General features: G+C 42.1%; 1 protein-coding gene across 2 annotated transcripts in view; it reads left to right on the top strand.

The window, feature by feature from the left end:
• APCDD1 (APC down-regulated 1) overlaps positions 1-7,077 on the top strand; it is a 119,591-nt gene extending 112,514 nt beyond the window's left edge. For both annotated transcript variants that reach the window (XM_044294850.1, XM_044294849.1), the window contains exons 4-5: positions 3,251-3,572; positions 5,705-7,077. In XM_044294850.1, the coding sequence (XP_044150785.1) occupies positions 3,251-3,572; positions 5,705-6,153 (771 nt within the window). In that variant the 3' untranslated portion in view covers positions 6,154-7,077. The remainder of the gene's footprint in view (positions 1-3,250; positions 3,573-5,704) is intronic.
• Positions 7,078-24,036: the final 16,959 nt, after the last annotated feature.

Below are 24,036 nucleotides of genomic sequence, written 5' to 3'. Positions count from 1 at the left end.
CCCTCTAGGAGTAAAGGAACTGCACTCACAAAAGTGTAGTTCCGAGGTTAGGAGAGTGCAGGTGTAGGACCTGTGATGATATTATCAAAGGTTCTTCATCCCCTGTATATATAAAAACTGCAGAAGAAACGCTCTCCCTCCAACCTCACCGCTCCTTTCCTGCAAGTCCCCAAGAGATGTGAGACATATCTGGAGAATACTGCTGCCAATGGGGGAGGGGTTATCAGAAAACAATACTGGTGCCTTGGGGGTGGGTAGTCAGTGGACCATACTGCCACCTGTGTTGGAGGGGCTATCAGGGGACAATACTGAAACCACTGGGAGAGGGATTGTCAGAGAACAATACTGCTGCCAAGGTGCATGGCTGGTCAGGAGACAATAATGCTAGATATTTTTAACTTAATGGGGTGTTTATTTGGTGCTGTTGGGTGGGAGTTTATGCTGCATTGTAGTGTTTATTTGGCACTGCTGGGTGTTATATGCTAAACGGTCATATAGGATGCCGCTGGGGAGGTATTTTGTGATTTATTGTGGCATGGATTTCTGTTGCGGAGGGTAATGTATGTCACTGACCAAGTGATTAAAATTTTTTGTCTTCCACCTTTATTTCCTTTCTTGTATTGATGGTTTACATAGAGGCATGGCCAAATAAAGCAAAGGATTAAAGCTCCTGCAATCTAGCAGGTTGGGTCACAGGCTGTCAGAGACAACACAGTAGAGGTTTATTACTGCTTCTGCCTTTTCCATTTCTCGCTGCATAGCACTCATTGAGCGCTATGCGGTGAATGGAGAAAGTTAATGGACCCGACGAGCACATGTTCCAGGTTAGGGGGGAACAATACTTGGCTTGCCATGGGTGTTGACAACCCATGCTACCCCAGTGCCCATATGGACTCTGTGTGGCACCATTTAGGGACTCTGCATGCATCTAGAATCTATAGTATAATGAGAAAGCAATCTAATCCTGTAAGTGAAATTACAAATAAACTAGTAAGTAATGGAATCTCTCCTCAAGGCCTAGATTTCAGGAGATGGCATGTTTATCCAGAGATTAATTCTGAGTGCCATCTTTGGAGTCTGGAAGGAATTTTCGCCATTAATATGAGGTCACCACCTCACAGGCTTTTTTTCTTGCCTTCCTCTGGATCTAAACTGTAAGATTATAGGTTGGACTTGATGGACCTCTGTCTTTTTTGAACCCTATCAGTTAAATAACCTATGTAAATTCCCATCAATGTATCCACATTATTGAGCTCCAGAAAAATATACCTGTGTAGAGAAATTTTGTTTCATTATCTTGCATCTACAGTATATACGTAGTTATGACATGGGAAGGATTAGTTAGTGTCCTTGAACTGATAACCAGTAGTTTCTACAATTTTTTTTACAAACAGTATTTTGATTGTTAAAGGGGTTGTCCAGATGGATAAAAAAAATATATAAAAAAAATATATATATATATTTTATATATATATATATATATATATAGGAAAAACAAAATACAGCAGCAGCACAGTCAGACCATGTGTACTGGGTGCAACTCCTCACGGAGGTCGACTTCTCCTCCACGATACGTACTTTCCAAAGAACGAGGCAGCACTTCCAGAATTCGGTGACAGGGTGAAGACCCCAAAATAACTGGGAATAAAGTTCTTCTTCACCCTGTCACCGAATTCTGGAAGTGCTGCCTCGTTCTTTGGAAAGTATATATATATATATATATATATATATATACACTCACCTAAAGAATTATTAGGAACACCGGTTCTATTTCTCATTAATGCGATTATCTAGTCAACCAATCACATGGCAGTTGCTTCAATGCATGTAGGGTTGTGGTCCTGGTCAAGACAATCTCCTGAACTCCAAACTGAATGTCAGAATGGGAAAGAAAGGTGGGCTACAACAGCAGAAGACCCCACCAGGTACCACTCATCTCCACTACAAACAGGAAAAAGAGGCTACAATTTGCACGAGCTCACCAAAATTAGACTGTTGAAGACTGGAAAAATGTTGCCTGGTCTGATGAGTCTCGATTTCTGTTGAGACATTAAAATGGTAGAGTCCGAATTTGGCGTAAACAGAATGAGAACATGTATCCATCATGCCTTGTTACCACTGTGCAGGCTGGTGGTGGTGGTGTAATGGTGTGGGGGATGTTTTCTGGGAACACTTTAGGCCCCTTAGTGCCAATTGGCCATCGTTTAAATGCCACAGGCTACCTGAGCATTGTTTCTGACCATGTCCATCCCTTCATGACCACCATGTACCCATCCTCTGATGGTACTTCCAGCAGGATAATGCACTATGTCACAAAGCTTGAATCATTTCAAATTGGTTTCTTGAACATGACAATGAGTTCACTGTACTAAAATAGCTCCCACAGTCACCAGATCTCAACCCAATAGAGCATCTTTGGGATGTGGTGGAACGGGAGCTTCGTGCCCTGGATGTGCATCCCTCGAATCTCCATCAACTGCAAGATGCTATCCTATCAATATGGGCCAACATTTCTAAAGAATGCTATCAGCACCTTGTTGAATCAATGCCACGTAGAATTAAGGCAGTTCTAAAGGCAAAAGGGGGTACAACACCGTATTAGTATGGTGTTCCTAATAATTCTTTAGGTGAGTGTGTATATATATATATATATATATATATATAGTCAGAATGGGGTAAAGATAAAAAAAATAAGCATTACTTCACCAATCCTCCACCTCTGCCAATCTAACGGGTCTCCACTAGTCTGGACCCGACATGACACAGGAGAAATGGCAGTAGATGCCTACTTAGTCAATCACTGACCACAGAAGTGACCCGCTATAGACAGTGATTGACTGACTAGGCATCTCCAGACATTTCCTGCATGTAGAGCTGGGACCAAGAACTGGAAACCAGTGCTCTGGAAGCACCGGAACGCCAATGGTAGTGGATTGGTCATGTGAGTAAGGGTCATTTTATGTCTAAAGATGATAGGGCTAAGGTTTGTATGAACGCTCATTTTCATAACTAGCCCATGTAAATATGCCACTGATCACCCAACAAACAAGCAAACTCTCATATGTCAAGTGGTATTAATTAATTGACGCTCATTGGGACTGTAATTGACCTATGTAAATGGTCATTAATGGTTATTATTTGAACCCGTTCTGCCCCTTATATTTAAAAAATGGATCCCACCAGGAATTTTCTTAAAGAAGATGAAGCATTGGATAGTATCTAACATCATCTATTCCTGCTTATGTTTCAGAACCATGACCAGTCCTGCATTGCCTGTAGAATCATCTTCCGGTCGGATGAGCATCATCCTCCAATATTACCTCCCAAGGTAGACCTGACTATTGGGCTAAATGGAGAATGGGTGAGCCAGCGCTGTGAAGTGCGTCCAGAAGTCTTATTTCTCACCAGACACTTTATATTTCATGACAAAAATCATACATGGGAAGGTTATTACTATCACTACTCAGACCCAATATGCAAGCATCCTACATTCACTATCTATGCCAAGGGCCGCTACAGCAGAGGCATGCATTCAACTAAGATCATGGGAGGAACCGAATTTGTCTTCAAAGGTAAGTAAACCAAGGACATCATTGTTTTTATAGGTTTATATTTATAGTTTTTATTATATGAGAAAACAGAAAAAGAAACACGGAGCAGAACATAGGGAGTTCATAGGGCCCCTAACAAAGTGATGAAAAGTAGAGATCATTTACTGTATATCTATAAAAGCACATAAAGGTAGTCCTTGTTGTCCACAGCAGTGAATTACAGTATAGCTTTCATTCTTCATAGTGCGCTTGAGAAAAGAAAGCCGCATTGTGATTGATTTCTATGAGCAACAAAGAAGGTTTTTCTTTTAAACAGGTTTCATAAATCTGCACCTTATTCTTACATGCTTTTTTTTCTTTTTTATTCTTTATATTGCTATCTTGACAAAAAAAAATTAAATATTACTCTAGTCATTATGGACTCTTTTACAAGGGGCAATGATTGGAAATGACTAATGTTTATTCCCGATCATTCTCCACTGTAATGGTGGTGCAGTGTAACTACAACTACTACTCTGATCCGCTTCAGTGATATGAGCGGTTGGAATTACACTGCACTGCTGCTACAAGGAAGACGGTGTGCAGGTAAACAGTGCAGCGCTTGCACAGTGCCACAGCCCCTTCAAACAAGTGATCAGCAGAGGTGCCGAGAATTAGACCACCGCCGATCTGATATTGATGACCAATGCTAAGGATAGGTCATCAATAATTTGCCACTGCACACCCCCTTTAATTAAAGCTCTTTAGTACTGCTGGAGGCCTAGATAAGGTTGGGTAGCACCACTATAAGGACAGGTAAGGCTTTGTATGCAGATGCCGTGTTACTCCCTTTTCTCTGGGGGAGAGACCTATGGTGTACTCCATTGCTTCCTGAAGATTGCCAGAATCTATGATATTTCTGTCAATTATCTCCCATTTGTGTCAGCTGCCATAAAGCAAACAAACCCTGCTGCCTTGTCTTAACAGGGAATACAGGAACCAAGGGGTCATTTATGATCTAAAAATACGCCTATATTAGGCGTATTTTTGGTGCAGATTGCGACGCAGCGGTTAGTTGTGCTGTAATCTGCAACTTTTCTCTGCTCACGCCAAGTCTAAAAAGTGGGTGTGGCGTAGACAATGGTCCAAATTTTAGGCGTAGAAAATGGTCTAAATGTAAGCCAGCAAGGAAGCTGACTTACATTTAGACTGGCGCTGTATGTGCTGAAGTTATGTAGAGGCCTGCGCCTCTTTATAACTTTGGCGAATCCACTGCTAGATATAGGGGTTATTAATACCGGCGTCTAAAATACCGGTCTTAATAAATGACCCCCAAAGTGCTTCTCCAATATGGGTGCCCCCAGGGGAAGTTTTATACATATAAAATAAATGGCTGCAAAAGACTAAACACACTGTTGGGAATACACTGCACTGCTGCTACAAGGGAGACGGTGTGCAGGTAAACAGTGCAGCGCTTGCACAGTGCCACAACCCCTTCAAACAACTGATCAGTGGAGGTGCCGAGAATTAGACCACCGCTGATCTGATATTGATGACCAATGCTAAGGCTAGGTCGCAAGATTATGGCGCTCTAGCTTTGTGACGTCGGGGAGAAAGGAGGAGATTCTGAGGAAGCAGGGCGGTGCTGGGCTCCTTCACGCTGGACTCATCTCAGAGACAGGACTCATCTAAGATTAATTTGCATATCTATCAAATCATTTTTTTGACATAATAAAAGCACACAGAGCTATGGGGACTGGGTATTGCGGATGTGCTAGCGGCGATCTAGCAGCCCATGTCCTCAGCTCTATTCCCAAAATCCTGGTGACAGGTTCCCTTTAATATAGCCAATGCAACTCAAATGAATATATGACACATTCCCTTACTAAAGAATATATAGTACAATCAAATACTTCTGTAGATCTTCACAAAGAAGGACGTACATAGGAGAGGTAGACATTAGAAATCTAGCTCGGTGTATTTCCCCACAGAACGGAACAGCATTGTTGCACCTTAGTGGGTTCTTTTTGCCTAGGGGCCCCATACCAGTTGCTATAGCTGGAGTTATTCTTGTTTCCTAGTATGTAACTCAAGGTATAGTATATGTAAGCATATTATTTATAGGAAGCATATAAAGTTTTTGTAATTTGATTCCTTTTTTTTTTATTTCACAGTAAATCACATGAAGGTGACTCCAATGGACTACGCTACAGCTTCTCTACTAAATGTTTTCAATGGAAATGAGTGTGGAACAGAGAAATCATGGAAAGTTGGGGTGGAGCAAGATGTCACACACACCAATGGTTGCATAGCTTTAGGAATAAGGCTTCCTCACACTGAATATGAGCTCTTCAGAATGGAACAAGATTCACAAGGAAGATATTTGCTTTATAATGGCCAAAGACCCAGTGATGGCTCAAGCCCAGATAGGCCTGAAAAAAGAGCATCGTCATACCAAGTGCCGCTGGTCAAATGTTCCTCCTCAATCTTGAGACCTGAAGGTTCAATGGAGGGGAGCCAGAAAATGAGTTCTGGAACGTCCATAAATTCAGTATCTTTGTTTATGAATTTTCCTATGCCTTATTGGTGCCTGCTTGCATTAATATACATTTTGACTAGATGAAATGAGGTTTGAAGAAATATCCTTTGTATTTTATACCATGGGACCAAGGACCTGTTGTTGTTTGAAGACATTTGTTTACTTGACGCACTTGGATGCCTGAGAACTGATGCCCTGATAACTATCCTTCCCTCTAAAGTCTGCGGCACCCCATTCTGTAAATCCACATCCTTCTAATACTTGATCTCTGGACTTCACCCAGTCTCACCCTGCCTTATATGACTGCACAACAGTAATCGCACTTTACGTCATTTCGTATTAAAACTGTATATTCTACAGACAAAACTATTTTGTGCACCACTGTCTCAGTCTTGTCTCTGCCATATTACTGTTGTGACCTTACCGCGTTCCAAAATCTTGTGTCATTTTTTAACAGTGTTGACAAATCAGGATATACTTTATGCAGTATTGTGCCGCTGATCTATAGACTGCTCCCTTTATACTTTCACTCCTTTACTGTTTGGGGTGGAGGGGCTTAAGTACCCCTCGGAGTTTGAAATTTGTTGTATATATCTGCATACTGTACATATATGTATATGAAAGATACTTTGATTTATATTAACATATTACACATTTACACCAAAGAATAAAGTCTTGACAAATTCTAAATAAAAATAGTAGCCGTGGGTGCTTCAAAGACCTTAAAAAATATATATTTTGCTGTGTTCATGAATTATAAAGTATTATCATTTCCATTTTCCCTGCCTGCCACCAGTCGTACAGGTAACTGCTTCACAACCTCATATAAGCGAATGGGACTGCGCTGCAGTTCTGGAGTGATAGTGTGCAGACAATAACTTAAAGGAACAAGAGCGCTAAACCAGTGCTCCTTTCATTGTCAAGATTGGTGGGGGCCACTGTATTCTGACCTTGAAGGAACTAGAACGTACCATCCAACTTTTTGGATGATCAAGGAGGGACATTTGCACCTTATTTTGTGAAAGACCCAATCTCTGGCTGAGGCGGGTCATTGCTGCAGGTGGTGATTGACTGAGCAGCAATATGTGTGTGCATATATACAGTGGATATAAAAAGTCTACACACCCCTGTTAAAATGTCAGGTTTCTGTGATGTAAAAAAATGAAAACAAACTGAATTATTTTAGGTGGAGGGAAGAAAACAAAGAAAACTAAAATAATGTGTGTACAACCTCTTTTAACTGACTTCAAAATCATGTTAAATAGGAGTCAGCAGACACCTGCCATCATTTAAAGTGCCTCTGATTAACCCCAAATAAATTGCAGCTGCTCTAGTTGGTCTTTCCTGAAATTTTCTTAGTCGCATCCCACAGCAAAAGCCATGGTCCACAGAGAGTTTCCAAAGCATCAGAGGGATCTCATTGTTAAAAGGTATCAGTCAGGAGAAGGGTACAAAAGAATTTACAAGGCATTAGATATACCATGGAACACAGTGGAGAAAATATGGCACAACAGTGACATTACCAAGAACTGGACTTCCCTCCAAAATTGATGAAAAGATGAGAAGAAAACTGGTCTTGGCTACCAAGAGGCCTACAGCAACATTAAAGAAGCTGCAGGAATATCTGGCAAGTACTGGCGTTATGGTCTGTTATGGTCTGATGAAACCAAGGTTGAACTTTTTGGCCATAATTCCAAAAAGATATGTTTTGCGCAAAAACAACATAACACCATACCCACAGTGAAGCATGGTGGTGGCAGCATCTTGCTTTGGGGCTGTTTTTCTTTAGCTGGAACTGGGGCCTTAGTTAAGCTAGAGGGAATTATGAACAGTTCCAAATACCAGTCAATATTGGCACAAAACCTTCAGGCTTCTGCTAGAAAGCTGAACATGAAGAGGAACTTCATCTTTCAGCATGACAACGACCCAAAGCATACATCCAAATCAACAAAGGAATGGCTTCACCAGAAGAAGATTAATGTTTTGGAATGGCCCAGCCAGAGCCCAGACCTGAATCCCATTGAAAATCTATTGGGTGATCTGAAGAGGGCTGTGCACAGGAGATGCCCTCGCAGTCTGACATATTTGGAGTGTTATTGCAAAGAAGAGTCTGCAAATCTTGCCAAGTCAAAATGTGCCATGCTGATAGACTCATACCCAAAAAGACTGAGTGCTGTAATAAAATCAAAAGGTGCTTCAACTGAGTATTAGTTTAAGGGTGTGCACACTTATGCAACCATATTATTTTATTTTTATATTTTTTCTTTCCTCTATCTAAAAGATTTCAGTTTGTTTTTCAGTTGAGTTGTACAGTTTATATGTCACATTAAAGGTGGAAAAAGTTCTGAAATGATTTATCTTTGTCTAATTTTTTTACATCACAGAAACCTGACATTTTAACAGGGGTGTGTAGACTTTTTATATCCACTGTGTGTATATATATATACAAAATAACAGAGAGAGAGAGAGAGAGAGAGGGCAGAAGAAGTGAGTGTTGAGCGTGTCTCCACAGTTAAGTAAACAGAAGTGAGAGGAGCATTGCTAAGGCTACTTTCACACTGGCGTTTCTGGGTCCGCTTGTGAGATCCGTTTCAGGGCTCTCACAAGCGGCCCAAAATGGATCAGTTTAGCCCCAATGCATTCTGAATGGATAAGGATCCGCTCAGAATTCATCAGTTTGCCTCCGTTCAGCCTCCATTCCGCTCTGGAGGCGGACACCAAAACGTTGCTTGCAGCGTTTTGATGTCCGCCTGACGATGCGGAGCTAAACGGATCCGTCCTGACTTACAATGTACGTCAATGGGGACGGATCCGTTTTCACTGACACAATATGGTGCCATTGAAAACGGATCCGCCTCCCATTGACTTTCAGTGTAAGTCAAAACGGATCAGTTTGCATTATCATTTGGTTTATGGTAATGCAAACGGATCCATTCTGAACAGATGCAAGCGTTTGTATTATCGGTGCGGATCCGTCTGTGCAGATACAAGATGGATCCGCCCCTAACACAGGTGTGAAAGTAGCCTAAGGCACAAATTGGGCTAGTTTAGAGCTATTTTTCTAATAGAAATGTACAATTTCAACATTTAAAGTATGTTGCAGAAATGGCCAGCATCATTGCTCCTGTACATTACAAAAAAAGAATGAAGTTACACTTTGCAAATTGCACTAAATCATGAATATACAGGTAGAAACCATACAGATAGTTTATTGAGGAACAATTTAGTAAATCTTTTAATGTACATTTATTTCCCAGGTAAAAAGAGGGACAGTGGGAGTTTGGTCAAAAAGAAGGACTCTTGGGAGGCACAGTGTTCCATCCATTGTCCTTAGAAGATGCCAGACCATTGTAATGAGCACAGTGTTCGGTCCATTGTCCCTGGAGGATGCTGGTCCATTATGAAATATACAGTGTTCCGTCTATTGTCACAGGAGGATGCTGACCCATTGTGACACACACAGTGTTCCATCAGTTGTCCTTGAGAAACGCTGGACCATTGTGACAATCACAGTGTTCCATCTGGTGTCCTTGAAAGACGCTGGACCATTGTGATGCACAGTGTTCCGACAATTGTCCCTGAAGAAGGCTGGCCATAGTGACACACACAGTGCTGACGCACATAGTGACGCACATCTGTTATACCTGGAGTATGCTCGCCTATTGTGACACGTGCTGTGTTCCCTCTGTTATCCCTGAACCGGCCCTCCCCACCTCATACCTATTACTGGCATGTTTCTTTCCTACGCATAACATGAAAGAAACCTGCCCGTCATGTGGGCAGCATAGTGGAGGTACAGGTTGCCTTTTAAAGGTATGTATCATTGGAAAATTATATTTTAGTTAAGTTAGGTTTTTATTATAAACATATTCATTATTAAATTGTGTTTTTATCTTCTTTTTTTTGGTCTAGTCGCTATAATAATATCTTAAGATAGTCTCATTTTCACACTGGACTCTAGAACACACACAATGTGGCAGATTTATAAAAGCTCTTATGCCACAAAAAGGGCGTTACAAAGTCGCAAATTATTTGTGCCATGGTTGCCAACCTTTTTTTTTCTTATCGCCATCTTTCTGAAGTATCAAGATAAGGGGTCAGGCCTTAGCGGGAGGGGCAGTGCCTCCTGCGGTCCTCTGGATTTACAATAATTTATGCCAGAAACGTAAATTGTAACTCAAGTCTACACCATCTGAGTACCTGGAACTTGGAAGGCCAAAGATGCTCCTAATTTATTTAAAGGCACGTACCTCCTAATAAATTAGGCGCATCACAGAAGCACAGAAGCTTAAAGAGGACCTTTCACCAATCCTGACATTACAATATAAGTACCTGGCACTGTAGAGCTGTGTTCCCGGTTCTAGTTTCCCGCCCTGTTCGCTAATCCATACCATCGGTACAGGGAGGAGGAGACGGCCGTGTTTCTCAGTTCCTCTGTGAGCTGTCCAATCGCAGTGGAGCGTGTCATAGCCAGGAAGGAAAAACAGCTCACCTTCTCCCTGGCTGTGACGTGGTCCATGGCGGTTGGACAGCTCATATCCATGGAGAAGAATACACCCCCTGAGAAACACAGCAGTCTCCTCCTCCCTGTACAGAGGAGAGGACATCTCTACAACATGCCCTACAGTGCCAGGTACTTATATTTGTAATGTCAGAACCAGTGAAATGTCCTTGTTAAGACTGGAGTAGAAAACACCAGTCTTGATAAATCTCCCCCAATTCCTGTAATCTACAGCTCACTTGTCAATGTAAAACACATGGAAGATTCTTGGGCACCTACATTATATATACACACATGCTCTATAGGTGTTCCTCTGTCACTCTCTGGTCTCTCGGGAAGTCTCCATCACTTCCTGGAGATTGTTATAATCTAAGACTTTTTTATGTCAATAGATGTCTACTTGTTTCAGCTGAAACAAACCAGTTACTTCTCTTCTGTGAATGATGCATTTAGCAAAACTAAAATGAAATACATGAGACATTCCCACATCTGTCATCATGATGAACATCTTTGAGAAGGATTTATCTACTGGGCTGAGAACTGCTGTTGTACTAAAAGAATGTGGGGTAGTAATAATGTATGATATATACTCTGAAATAATGTAGGGACACACCTGGAAAGCGTAGATAAGTGGAGGTCCTCAAATACAGTAAGCTCCCAGCTTTCCTTCTTAATGTAGTCATTCACATGAGGCTGCCAGTCTTTCACTCACACAACAGCCTCCTTTATAAAGTAACTGACAGAGACACTTTCTGTCTTCATCACACTGAAAGGGTTTCAGGTCTACCACCTCTTAACAGCAGAGCATATGTATCATAGCTCATCACAGCAGGAAGAAAACCAGTAAAGTGACAGCACATTAATCACCAGAACTAATATACACATTTGTAACTCGAGATATAAAAATGCCGAAGGAGATACAGAATGAGTGAGGAGAAGACATCAAACCTGAGAAAATGTCACATAAGGATATCATGATTTCAAGTTTAGTACATATACATAATAACATAGTAACATAGTACATAAGGCTGAAAAAAGACATCTGTCCATCCAGTTCAGCCTGTCATCCTGCAAGTTGATCCAGAGGAAGGCAAAAAAAAACTGTGAGGTAGAAGCCAATTTTCCTCACTTTAGGGGGGAAAATTTCCTTCACGACTCCAATCAGGAAATCAGAATAACTCCCTGGATCAACGCCCCCTCTCTAGTAGCTATAGCCTGTAATATTATTACACTCCAGAAATACATCCAGGCCCCTCTTGAATTCCTTTATTGTACTCACCATCACCACCTCCTCAGGCAGAGAGTTCCATATTCTCACTGCTCTTACCGTAAAGAATCCTCTTCTATGTTTGTGTACAAGCCTTCTTTCCTCCAGACACAGAGGATGTCCCCTCGTCACAGTCCTGGGGATAAACAGATGATGGGAGAGATCTCTGTACTGACTCCTCATATATTTACACATAGTTATTAGATATCCGCTCAGTTGTATTTTTTCTAACGTGAATAACCCTAATGTTGATAATTTTTCAGGGTACTGTAGTCCATCCATTCCAGTTATTACTTTAGTTGCCCTCCTCTGGACCCTCTCCAGCTCTGCTATATCTGCCTTGTTCACAGGAGCCCAGAACTGTACACAGTACTCCATGTGTGGTCTGACTAGCGATTTGTAAAGTGGAAGGACTATGTTCTCATCACAGGCATCTATGCCCCTTTTGATGCAACCCATTATCTTATTGGCCTTGGCAGCAGCTGCCTGATACTGGTTTCTACAGCTTAGTTTGCTGTTCCCAGTGTTACCCATTTATAATATACTTGTGAGATTATTCCCTCCCATATGTACATAACCTTACATTTGTCATTGTTAAAGGGTTTCTACCACTTCAGTTTGACCAAATTAGCTTTCAGACACTAGCGATCTGCTAGTGTCTGATCTCCATAACCATGCAATTCTTAGACCTTTGTGTGGAGCCGTTTCATTAAAAAACTAACTTTTATTCCTATGCAAATGAGCCTCTAGGTGCTATGGGGGCGTCTTTTCAGCACCTAGAGGCTTGGTCTACTCACACTGTATGCCCGCCCATCTCGTCTTGAATGCCTGCCTCCATCACAGCCATCGGACAAATTCACGCGCCTGCGCCGTTCACTTCTGTCATCGGCGCAGGCGCAGTGAGTAAATGATACGCTCCTGGTGCCGGATTCCTCACTGCGCCGACTACGTCACAGTGAGGAAGCCGGCATCAGGAGAGCGGCCTTCACTCACTGCGCCTGTGCCGAAGACAGAAGTGAACGGCGCAGGCGCGTGAATTCGTCCGATGGGTGTGATGGAGGCAGGCATTCAAGACGAGATGGGCGGGCATACAGTGTGAGTAGACCGAGCCTCTAGGTGCACCTAGAGGCTCATTTGCATAGGAATAAAAGTTAGTTTTTTTATGAAACAGCACACAAAGCTCTAAGAATTGCATGGTTATGGAGATCAGACACTAGCAGATCGCTAGTGTCTGAAAGCTAATTTGGTCAAACTAAAGTGGTAGAAACCCTTTAAAGGTTTTCCGAGTTTGTTTGTTTTTTTACTAATGACCTAACCTCCGGATAGGTGATCAGCAGGGGCGTCGCTAGGTTAAAACATTCGGGGCCTGGGCCCCGGATGTTTTGTCCCTTGCCCCGAATGTCCTGCCTGCCTGCTAGATACAACTGTATTGCCGTACACAGAACGGCAATACAATTGAATCTTACACTGGGAAGAGGGGAAGGACCTTTGGTGACATCACAGGTCATGTGATCAACAAAACAGGCTGTGATAGGATGACCTGGATGATGTCACCATCATGTGACCAGTGCAGGACTGGACCGAAGTGAAGAGGAGAAGGAGCCTAATGCTGATGTCTGTACAGGAGAGGTAAGTGAAGGGAGAGGCAGAGCAATGCTGGGAGTTGTAGTTATTTAACTGGGATGTATGTTAGGGCTGAAGGGAGGGATGTTATTGACATGGAACTGTGTGCTTGAGGTGGCTGGGGGAGGGAGTGATGTTATTTACATGGGACTGTATGTTGAAAGTGGATGGTGGGGGGGAATGATGTTTATGTACATGGGACTTAATGTTTAGGCCCGTGTTTCCCAACCAGTGTGCCTCCAGCTGTTGCAAAACTACAACTCCCAGCATGCCTGGACAGCCTTTGGCTGTGCGGGCATGCTGGGAGTTGTAGTTTTGCAACAGCTGGAGGCACACTGGTTGGTAAACACTGGTTTAGGCTACGTTCATACTTGCGTTTGGTGGTCCGCTTGTGAGATCCGTTTCAGGTCTCTCACAAGCAGCCCCAAATGCATCAGTTTAACCCCAATGCATTCTGAATGGATGCGGATCCATTCAGAATGCAATCGTTCGGCTCCAAACGGCCCCCCGTTCCATTTTGGAGGCGGACCCCAAAATGCTGCAAGCAGCGTTTTTGTGTCCACATGTCCTTGCGGAGCCAAACGGATCCGTCCTCACTTACAATGTAAGTCAATAGGGACGGATCTCTTTGCATTGACACAAAATGGTGCAATTGTAAACGGATCCGTCCCCCATTGACTTTCAATGTAAGTCAGGACGGATCCGTATTGGGACTTAGAAATTCAAATCTAATACAAACGGATCGGTCCTAAACGGATGCATTCGTTTGTATTATATCGGTGCGGATCCGTCCTGTACAAGTACAGGACAGATCTGCACAAACGCAAGTGTGAAAGTAGCCTTAGGAGGTGATGTTTACATGGGATTGTGCGTTGGAAGCGGCTGGGGAGGAGGTGATGTTATTTACATGGGACTGTATGGTGGAGGGAGGATTATAACTGCAGGGGGCACTGCAGATCCAGGAGGCATTATAGGCGGTCTTATTACTACTGGGGCTCTATAGGAGGGTCTTATAGATCCGCCTTATTTCTACTAAGCACACTATGGGGGTCTTATTACTACTGAGGGGTCTGTAGGGAGCTTTATCACCACTGGGGGAACAATAGGGGGCCTTATTTCTACTGGGGACTCTGTGAGGGTATTATTAATATGGGAGGGCTCATCTAATAATGGGGGCATTGTTGAGGAGCATTATCACGGTTGGGGCAGTGTTACTAATGAGGGCATTTTAGAAGGGAATTACTATTGGTGGGACTATGAGGAGCACTATTACTATGGGGGGCAGTAATGTTTCTTTAGGATAGTATTTGGGGGTATTGGGGGGGGTTGAGGTTTTGGCACAGCAAGCAGCAGGATAACACTGTGGGGACTCCAGTTGGGGGATAATGATAGAATGTGAGGAAGCTAAGATGTCTGTGTGTCACACTCTGCAGAGACGAGGCGGCTGAGAGAAGTTGTCCAGACCAAGTGGAGAAGATGATGACAGAGAGGAGACGTCCCCTGGAGGCCCTAAAACAGTATACTGTCCTCTTCTGTGGTAATTACTTTACACAGTTTAGTGTCATCTGCAAAAATTTAAATTTTACTGTGCAAGCCTTCTACAAAATCATTAATAAAAATATTGAAGAGAATAGGACCCTGAGGTACTCCACTAGTGACAGTGATCCAATCTGAGTGTGTACCATTAATAACCACCCTCTGTCTTCTATCACTGAGCCAGTTACTTACCCACATACAGACGTTTTCTCTCAGTCCGAGCATTCTGATTTTATATACTAACCATTTATGTGGTACAGTGTCAAATGCTTTGGAGAAGTCCAGATATACGACATCCATTGACTCACTCTTGTCAAGTCTAGAACTTACCTCCTCATAGGAATTAATTAAATTAGTTTGACATGACCGATCCCTCATGAAGCCATGCTGATATGGCGTTATTTGCTTATTTTCATTGAGGTACTCCAAGATAGCATCTCTTAGAAAACCTTCAAACAGTTTACCCATGACAGATGTTAAACTTCCCAGCCTATAGTTTCCGGGCTCTGTTTTTGGACCCTTTTTGAATATTGGCACCACATTTTCTAAGTGCCAATCCTGTGGAACACTCCCTGTCATTATAGATTCCTTAAATATCATAAGGGTCTGGCTATGACATTACTTAATTCTCTTCGGATACGGGGGGTGTATGTCATCTGGTCCCGGCCATTTGTCTATTTTAATCTTTTTAAGACGCCGCTGTACTTCTTCCTGGGTCAGACAGGGCACTTTTAATGGGGAATTTACTTTTACATTCTTCATTTCATCTGACAGTTTATTTCTCAGTTAATACAGTGGACAGGCTCGGACTAGCCCACAGGGATACATGGGAATCCCCCGGTGGGCCCCTGAGCAAGGTGGGCCCCTAGTCTCCCACCCCCTGCACAAGTGGCACATAACAAAGTAGACTTACTGCACTACATACATATATTCAGTGTACAGCACCTCCCCCAGTGTATGTTCATATATAAAACTTGTTAGATTATTTATTATATTTAAATGTATCCATATGGTGGGCCCCCAAAATAAATTTTACTGGTGGGCCCTAGGTACCCCAGTCCGACACTGACAGTGGATAAAAAAATATTTTATAGCTTTGCTTTCTCCTCATTGCTTTCTGCAACTCCCCCCTCATTACTTTTACTATTTGGGTTCTAATGTGAATACTCAATCAACTGCTTGGAGGCCAAGAAGTAAGTTTCTTATATTTTGTATATGAAAACTCCACAATCTTGTATAATACTTGGGTCACAGTAACCAGTGGCATAACTAGAACTAACTGGGCCCCACAACAAATTGTTGATGTGCCACCTCCCACCCCTGTGTCCCCTTAATGCAGACGTGAGACCAGACCAAAAAGTAATAAAATAGTCACCTCTCTTCTCCTCCCCCTTGCACGAGACTGTGACCTGACATTGCACAGCGTCAGGTCACAGTGTACTCCTTCGCACACTACATCCTGTCCTAAAACTGTGCGCTGCCAGGACTGATAGCCATAGGCTGTCAGACCATGCTGTGTTTATATCTTCATTTTTTTTTTGTTACTGTCTCTTTAATAACATCTTAAGATATTCTAGTTTTCACACTGGTCTCTAGGACAGACACAATGTGTCCTGGGATCCGCTGTCAGTGACAGCAGGGCTCCCCATAGAGAAGGCAGGGATATAGACTGTGTCCCTGTCTTCTGGATTGCGGTACACACAGTGATGAAGGAGCGCTGTGTACACAGTTGAGGAAGCGATATGCCACTTCCTGTTCCAGCTTTAGCGATCATGTGACCGCTGGGGCCGGGAGAGTGCAGGAGCTGCCAGGTCTTCTTTAGACCTCTTTTAGCCCTGCACTGACGGCTGTACAGAGCAGTATTATGCTGTACAGCCTCTCTGGGGGGTGTATTTCCCCTGTAGCGGGGGCTTCTATGTCAACCCTAGTTATGGGAGAAATCAATAGGTAGAAAAAAATGTGATGTTAAATGTCCCCCAGAGGCCTTGTATGACCTTATGAGAAACACAAAGTGTAAAATAAAAGTTAAAAAAAAAGAGGGTATTATAAAAAATAAACAAATAAAAGTTTCAGATGTAAAAAAACACTGTTTCCCAATTAAGTAATTTGAAAGTTAGAAATAGAAAAAGAATTAAAAACATGGACATGTTTGGTATCGCTTCGTCCGCAACAACTGGCTCTATAAAAATATCACATGATCTACCCCATCAGGTGAATGCTGTAAAATAAATGATGCCAAAATAGCTCATTTTTAGTCACCTCACCTCCCAAAAAACATAATATCAAGCAATCAAAAATTTGCATGTACCCCAAAATGTTACCTATGAAAACATCACCTCATCTCACAATAAAATGAGCCCCCACATAAGACCACCATAAAAAATAATAATAATAATATGGCTCTAAGAAAATGGCAACACAAAAACAATAAAAAAAATGCTCTTTTTGCATAAAAGTTTTTAAAAAAAATATAAAAAATAGACACATTTCGGATCACCACATCTGTAACAACTGGCTCTATAAAAATAGCACATGGGGAATGTCGTAAAAAATTTAATAAAAAATTATGCCAAAACAGCTTTTTTTGTCACCTCGCCTCCCAAAAAACATTATATTAATTCATCAAGAAGTCTTATGTAACCCAAAATGGTACTCATAAAAAGCCTGTCCTGCAAAGGGCAAGACCTCAGACATCTACATTGGCAGAAAAATAAAAATGTTATAGATGTTAATATATGACAATGCAAAATACAGTCCTGATCAAAAGTTTAAGACCACTTGAAAAATGGCAAAAAATCATATTTAGCATGGCTGGATCTTAACAAGGTTCCAAGTAGAGCTTCAACATGCAACAAGAATAAATGGGAGTGAAACATTTTTTGAGCATTCAATTTAATGAAAACAACGAATAAACTGAAACAGGCTGTTTTTCAGCTGATCAAAAGTTTAGGACCACACCTCCAAAAAAAATAAAAATAAACCCCCCCCAAAACAGAAATCCAACTTCCAAACATGAACTCAGTAATGAGTAGCTCCGCCGTTATTGTTTATTACTTCAAAAATTTGTTTTGGCATGCTTGATGCAAGCGTTTCCATGAGGTGAGTGGGAACATTTCTCCAAGTGGTGAAGACCGCCGCACAAAGGCCATCTACTGTCTGGAACTGTTGTCCATTTTTGTAAACCTCCCTTGCCATCCATCCCCAAAGGTTCTCAATTGGATTTAGATCAGGGGAACACGCATTGTGTACTGTAGCGTTGTCGTGTTGAAAAACCCAGTCGTTACCACACAGACGAGGGCCCTCAGCCATGAGTAATGCTCTCTGCAACATCTGGACATAGCCAGCGGCCATTTGACGCCTCTGCACTTCCTGAAGCTCCATTGTTCCACTAAAGGAAAAAGCACCCCAGACCATTATGCCGCCCCCTCCATTGTGGCGCGTAGAAAACATCTCAGGTGGGATCTGCTTGTCATGCCAGTAATGTTGGAAACCATCAGGACCATTAAGGTTAAATTTTTTCTCATCAGAGAATAAAACTTTCTTCCACCTTTGTTTTGTGCTCTCTTGCAAAGTCCAAACGAGCAGTTCTGTGCCGTTCAAGGAGACAAGGTCTTTGAAGACAATTTTTGTTTTTGAAGCCCTTCAGTCTCAGATGCCATCTGATGGTTATGGGGCTGCAGTCAGCACCAGTAAGGGCCTTAATTTGGGTCAAGGATTGTACAGTGTCTTGACGGACAGCCAATTGGATCCTCCGGCTTAGTGCTGATGAAATTTTTTTGGGTCTTCCACTTGACTTTTTTGTTCCATAACCCTCAGGATCATTTAAGAAATTCCAAATGACTGTCTTACTGCGTCCCACCTCAGCAGCGATGGCGCGCTGTCAGAGACCCTGCTTATGCAGTTCAACAACCCAACCACGTTCATATAGGGAGAGTTTTTTTGCCTTTGCCATCACAACGTGTGACTACCTGACAGAAAATGACAATGAATCTTTTAAAGGCATATGGTCCTAAAATTTGGATCAGCTGAAAAACAGCCTGTTTCAGTTTAATCATTATTTTCAATTAAATGAATGCTCAAAAAATGTTTTGTCTCACTCTCATTTCTCCTTGTTGCATGTTGAAGCTCTACTTGAAACCTTGTTAAGATCCAACAATGTAAAATATGATTTTTTTTGCCATTTTTCAAGTGGTCTTAAACTTTTGATCAGGACTGTATTACAGATTTTTTTATAAAAAGTGATTTTATTACGCGAACGTAGTAAAACATGAAAAAAACTATATACATTTGGTATCACCATAATCGTATCAACCTGCAGAATAAAGTTATCATAGTTTTTTTGCCCACTTCATCTCCCAAAAAATGAGATAAAAAGCAATTAGAATGCCAAACATAAGCCAAATAGTGCCAATAAAAAGTACAGATTGTCCTGCAAAAAGTAAGCCCTTACACAGCAAAGTCAACAAAAACAAGTAAAGTTATAGCTCTTAAAAATCATTTCAGCAAATCCCATGTTAGGAAATCCAGATTCTGCTTCTTTCCTTCGGATCCCTGACGTATACCCAAACAGCAGTTTATGACCACAAATGGGGTGTTATTGTATACAGGAGAAAATGGGTAGCAAATTGCGGGGTGATATTTTTCTTGTGAAAAAGAAAGTTTGGGCCTAAATCACAATTTTCTTGCAAGAAAGAAATGTAATTTCTCAATTTCACATCCAACTGTTATAAATTCTATGAAATGCCTGTTGGGTCAAAGTGCTTACTAGACCCCTTAAAAATTCCTTGGGTGGGTCTCTTCAAATGCAATATGTCGCCCAAAGACCATTCCAGCAAAATCTGCCCTCCAAAAACCATATGGCTCTCCTTACCTTCTGAGCATTTGGTTGTGCCCACATATGGGGTATTTATGTAAACTGCAGAATCAGGGTAATAAATATTAAGGTTTGTTTTGCCCTTAAGCCTGGTCGACAGTCCTTCCTTAATTAAGTGTCAGGGAGTACAAGGGACACAACCAAGGATAAGACAACAAAGTGAGAGGCTGGCACACAAGAACAACAATGAAAATAGAATAAGAAGTCTCAAAGTCAGACGGACCAGGTCAAAACCAGGAACATGCAAACAGTGCCAAATCGAAATATAGAGTGCAATACGATGCCAAGCTGAGGTCAAACACAGGCAGTCCAATCAGGGTCCAAATATGTCAACAGGAGCAGATCAAAAAACCAGAGTCAGAGGAATAGCCAAGGTCAGAACTCGAGGTCTAGAAAATCAATAAGGAACATGCTGGAAAGATAAGTAACACAGTTCACAAGAAACCTGTGGCCAGCAGGTTGCTTGTTTAAATAGGCCACGCTTCCTGGTCACTTGACGTGCCTGGCATCACATGACAAGTGACGTCAGCGTGTCGAACGTGGAAGCGCAGTTCCTAATTGGCCAGTGCTCCCTCGCAGGGAGACCCGACAGACCCCCTGACAACCAGACACCAGAAGTGCTGCAGAGGAGCATATGGCTCCTGGAATGCGTTGACATAAAAAATTTACCATAGCATATGCTTTACAGTACAAAATTTGTAATATATGAAATTAACTATTCATATTTTGTTATTTTGCTTTCAGAAAAAAAAAAGTTAATAAACATTTTCAATGTATAATTCCATTTTCTCATCCCCAAAATAAATAATTGTGAAGCAATAAATGATATGTATCCCCAAATGGTGCCATTAAAAAAAAGCCCTCATACAGCTACACCAATGGGAAATTAAAAAAGCCCTGGCTAATGACATAGACACTCCCCTATCTCTGGTCTGCCCACGGACATGACATCACAGGAAATAAGAAAAAGCTGCATGGACATGGTCATGAGACCACAGCCCACAACAAAAGATAGGAGTGATAAGGGTAAAAGAAATACATTACAAAATTAGAGCGACCTTTATAAAGTATTATTTTAAAGGATGTTGATGCAAACCGTAAAAGCCCTTTTAAGTGTCAATATTTGCATGAAACTATAGGGTGGGCCCCTAGAGTCACTTCTACTGGTGGTCCCTTGGCACCCCAGTCCGATACTGTGATAAAAGATGTTTCATCATCAAGCTATGTGGGCCTACAGAATACCACTGAATCCTCCAAGGGAGCTGCAAGACAAGAGGTGATAGAAGATGGCTTTTATGTCCTAATATTTAAACATGGGTTGAGGTTAGACTGCAGCGGTGACATGCCAGTATACAGCATGCTGCGGCTCGTGCACATCCCCACAGCATGATGCTGCTACCACCATGTTTCACTGTGGGGATGGTGTTCTGTGATGGGTTTGCGCCAGACATAGCGTTTTCTTTGATGGTCGAAAAGTTCAATTTTAGTCTCATCAGACCAGAGCACCTTCCTCCATACATTTTGGGAGTATCCCACATGCCTTTCCGCAAACTCACAACGTGCCTTGTTGTTTTTAGCTGAAAGTAATGGCTTTCTTCTGGCCACTCTGCCATAAAGCCCAACTCTATGGAGTGTACGGCTTTGCAGTCGTCCTATGTACAGATACTCCAGTCACTGCAGCTCCTCCAGGGTTACCTTAGGTATCTGTGCTGCCTCTCGGATGAATGCCCTCCTTGCCCGGTCCATGAGTTTTGGTGGGCGGCCGTCTCTTGGCAGGTTTGCTGTTGGGCCATGTTCTTTCCATTTGGTTATGATAAATTTGATGGTGCTCCTGGGGATCATCAAAGATTTGGATATTTTTTTTATAACCTAACCCTGACTTGTACTTCTCAACAACATTGTCCCTTACTTGTTTGGAGAGTTCCTTGGTCTTCATGGCAGTGTTTGGTTAGTGATGCCTCTTGCTTAGGTGCTGCAGCCTTTGGGGCCTTTAAAAAAAAGGTGTGTTTCATGTGACACTTAGATTGTACACAGGTGGACAGCATTTTACTAATTATGTGACTTCTGAAGGTAATTGGTTGCACCAGAGCTTTTTATGGGCTTCCTAACAAAGGGGGTGGATACATACGCACATGCCAATTTTCTGTTTTCTATTTCTAAACAATAGTTTTATTTATATATTTTTCTCATTTCACTTCAACTTAGCCTATTGTGTTCTGATCCATCACATTAAATTCTGATTAACAAAACATTGAACTTAAGGCTGTAATGTAACAAAATATGAAAAAAGTCAAGGGGGTGAATACTTTTGCAAGGCACTGTATCTACTAATTTTTTATTTTACAGAATTTGGGGGCATTGTTCAAATAAAAAAAAATTTTTAGACATTGATTTTTGCTCTGGATCAAATACAGAAATAAGATTATTTTTTTATGGAGCATCTCATAATGCCTAACACTGTGCTGTCTTTCTAGGAATAAGTGATTTAGGATCTTATAACATGACCTACAGTATAGTTATATTTTTTCCTAGTGATCATAGTCACCAATGTACAGTATACACTTAATCACAGTACTCGCTGTTATGTTCAAGAGTTAAAGGCTTACCCGCTAAGTCCTGTTTTACATTCGTTCTGGCAGGCTGTTCCAGCAGAGAAACAGCCTGTCGGATCTGTAACTACTGTGTACAGCCATGCGCTGCCTGAAGTCCACATGGCCCCTTTCACTCCAATGGGGACCAGCGGAGATCCGACTGCAGCACGGCAGATATGCCGAGAGGCGGCCAGGAAAAAAGCACTTCCGGAACGAGTAACGTCAGTGTGATACAGGCCTAAGCTGCTTGTCCGGGAAGAGCAGATCTGGAAGCACTGGCGTAGGAGAGCTGTAGGGCTGATGTAACAGAGTTGAATCGGGCAGAATAACGGAACACAAGCACTACAGTTTAATCAGGCGCCCCAGCTGGATGACATCATCAAAACACGCCAGGTTGTTGCAGCAGCCTAATATGCCAGAGGAGGGGGGCAAGGATCATTCACACGTCAGTGTTTTGGTCAGCTAAAATCTGGATTGGAACTTCCACAGACATAAGGTATAGGGAAAAGATCTGCTCCTGTTCTGTGTTTAGAGCCGCACCTGGTTTTGGCTCACAATCACTGATGGAAATCACTGACCGGACACTGACTGTTTGAATGAGGCATAAGGCCACATTCACATTTCCGGCAAGTTGATCCGGCACAAATGCTGGTTGTCGGTTGGACCAAAAACCATTGCATGGAACAGAATCCGGCAACGCCAGATCCAGCAAAATCTGGCAGGCTGTTCTCTGCTGCTGCCAGAGATGTGAACGCGGCCTTACACAGGTAGTAAGTTCCCAACCCAGAACAGACTATAGGGAAAACTTCTGCACGCTCCGAAGTGTGCACTCTACTCTGGTGTGTGCAGGAGTTTGATCTCTAGTCACTAATTTGCCTCTACTTAGGGAGTCCATTAACCCACTGTAATATGCTCCGCTTGTGGGATTTGTTTTAGTGCCAAACAGAAATTTTTCTTCAGCGTGTGATCTTTTATTGAACCAACATGAAACACTGTGTAAGTATTCTTGTGTTTGAGCTTGCAGAGCTCAAGAGGTCTCGAGTCCAGATGTGAGAGAGATAAGCACATCTAAAGAGAGGAGTGTTTTTCTAGGTCTGGAAGCTCTTGCCGTGAAACAGCTCGCTATTATTCTTCCTTTAATCCAATAAAGTGCGCTACCTGAACCTAACCTGGTTAGAAAGTGGTTTTGGAAAACAACATTTTGTAATCTCTAGACTTAAAGGGACCCGGTTGTTTTAAAAAAAATAATAATAATTTCTTATCGTGGTTTATGACATTTCTTACAATTAGGCTACATGCACAGGACCGTATGTGTTTTGTGGTCCGCAAATTGCGGATCCGCAAATAAAAACGAATGCCATCCGTATGCCATCCGTTGTTTTTTTTGCGGATTCATTGTAACAATGTCTAAAAAAGAGAAGAATAGGACTGGGCCTTTACTTTTTTCTCTCTGCACTGTGGAGATTTACTCAATGGGCTCAATAAAAGACATGAACGGTACAGGTGTTTGTGTTATTACTTTAGTTACATTGTTTTTATGCATAAACCCAAATAATTCCAAAGGGGTCCCTTCCTG

The sequence above is a fragment of the Bufo gargarizans genome, chromosome 5, assembly GCF_014858855.1.
Source record: "Bufo gargarizans isolate SCDJY-AF-19 chromosome 5, ASM1485885v1, whole genome shotgun sequence".
NCBI lineage: Eukaryota > Metazoa > Chordata > Amphibia > Anura > Bufonidae > Bufo > Bufo gargarizans.
The sequence above is the reverse complement of the archived record's forward strand: the minus strand, read 5'-3'. Positions and strand labels throughout refer to the sequence as shown.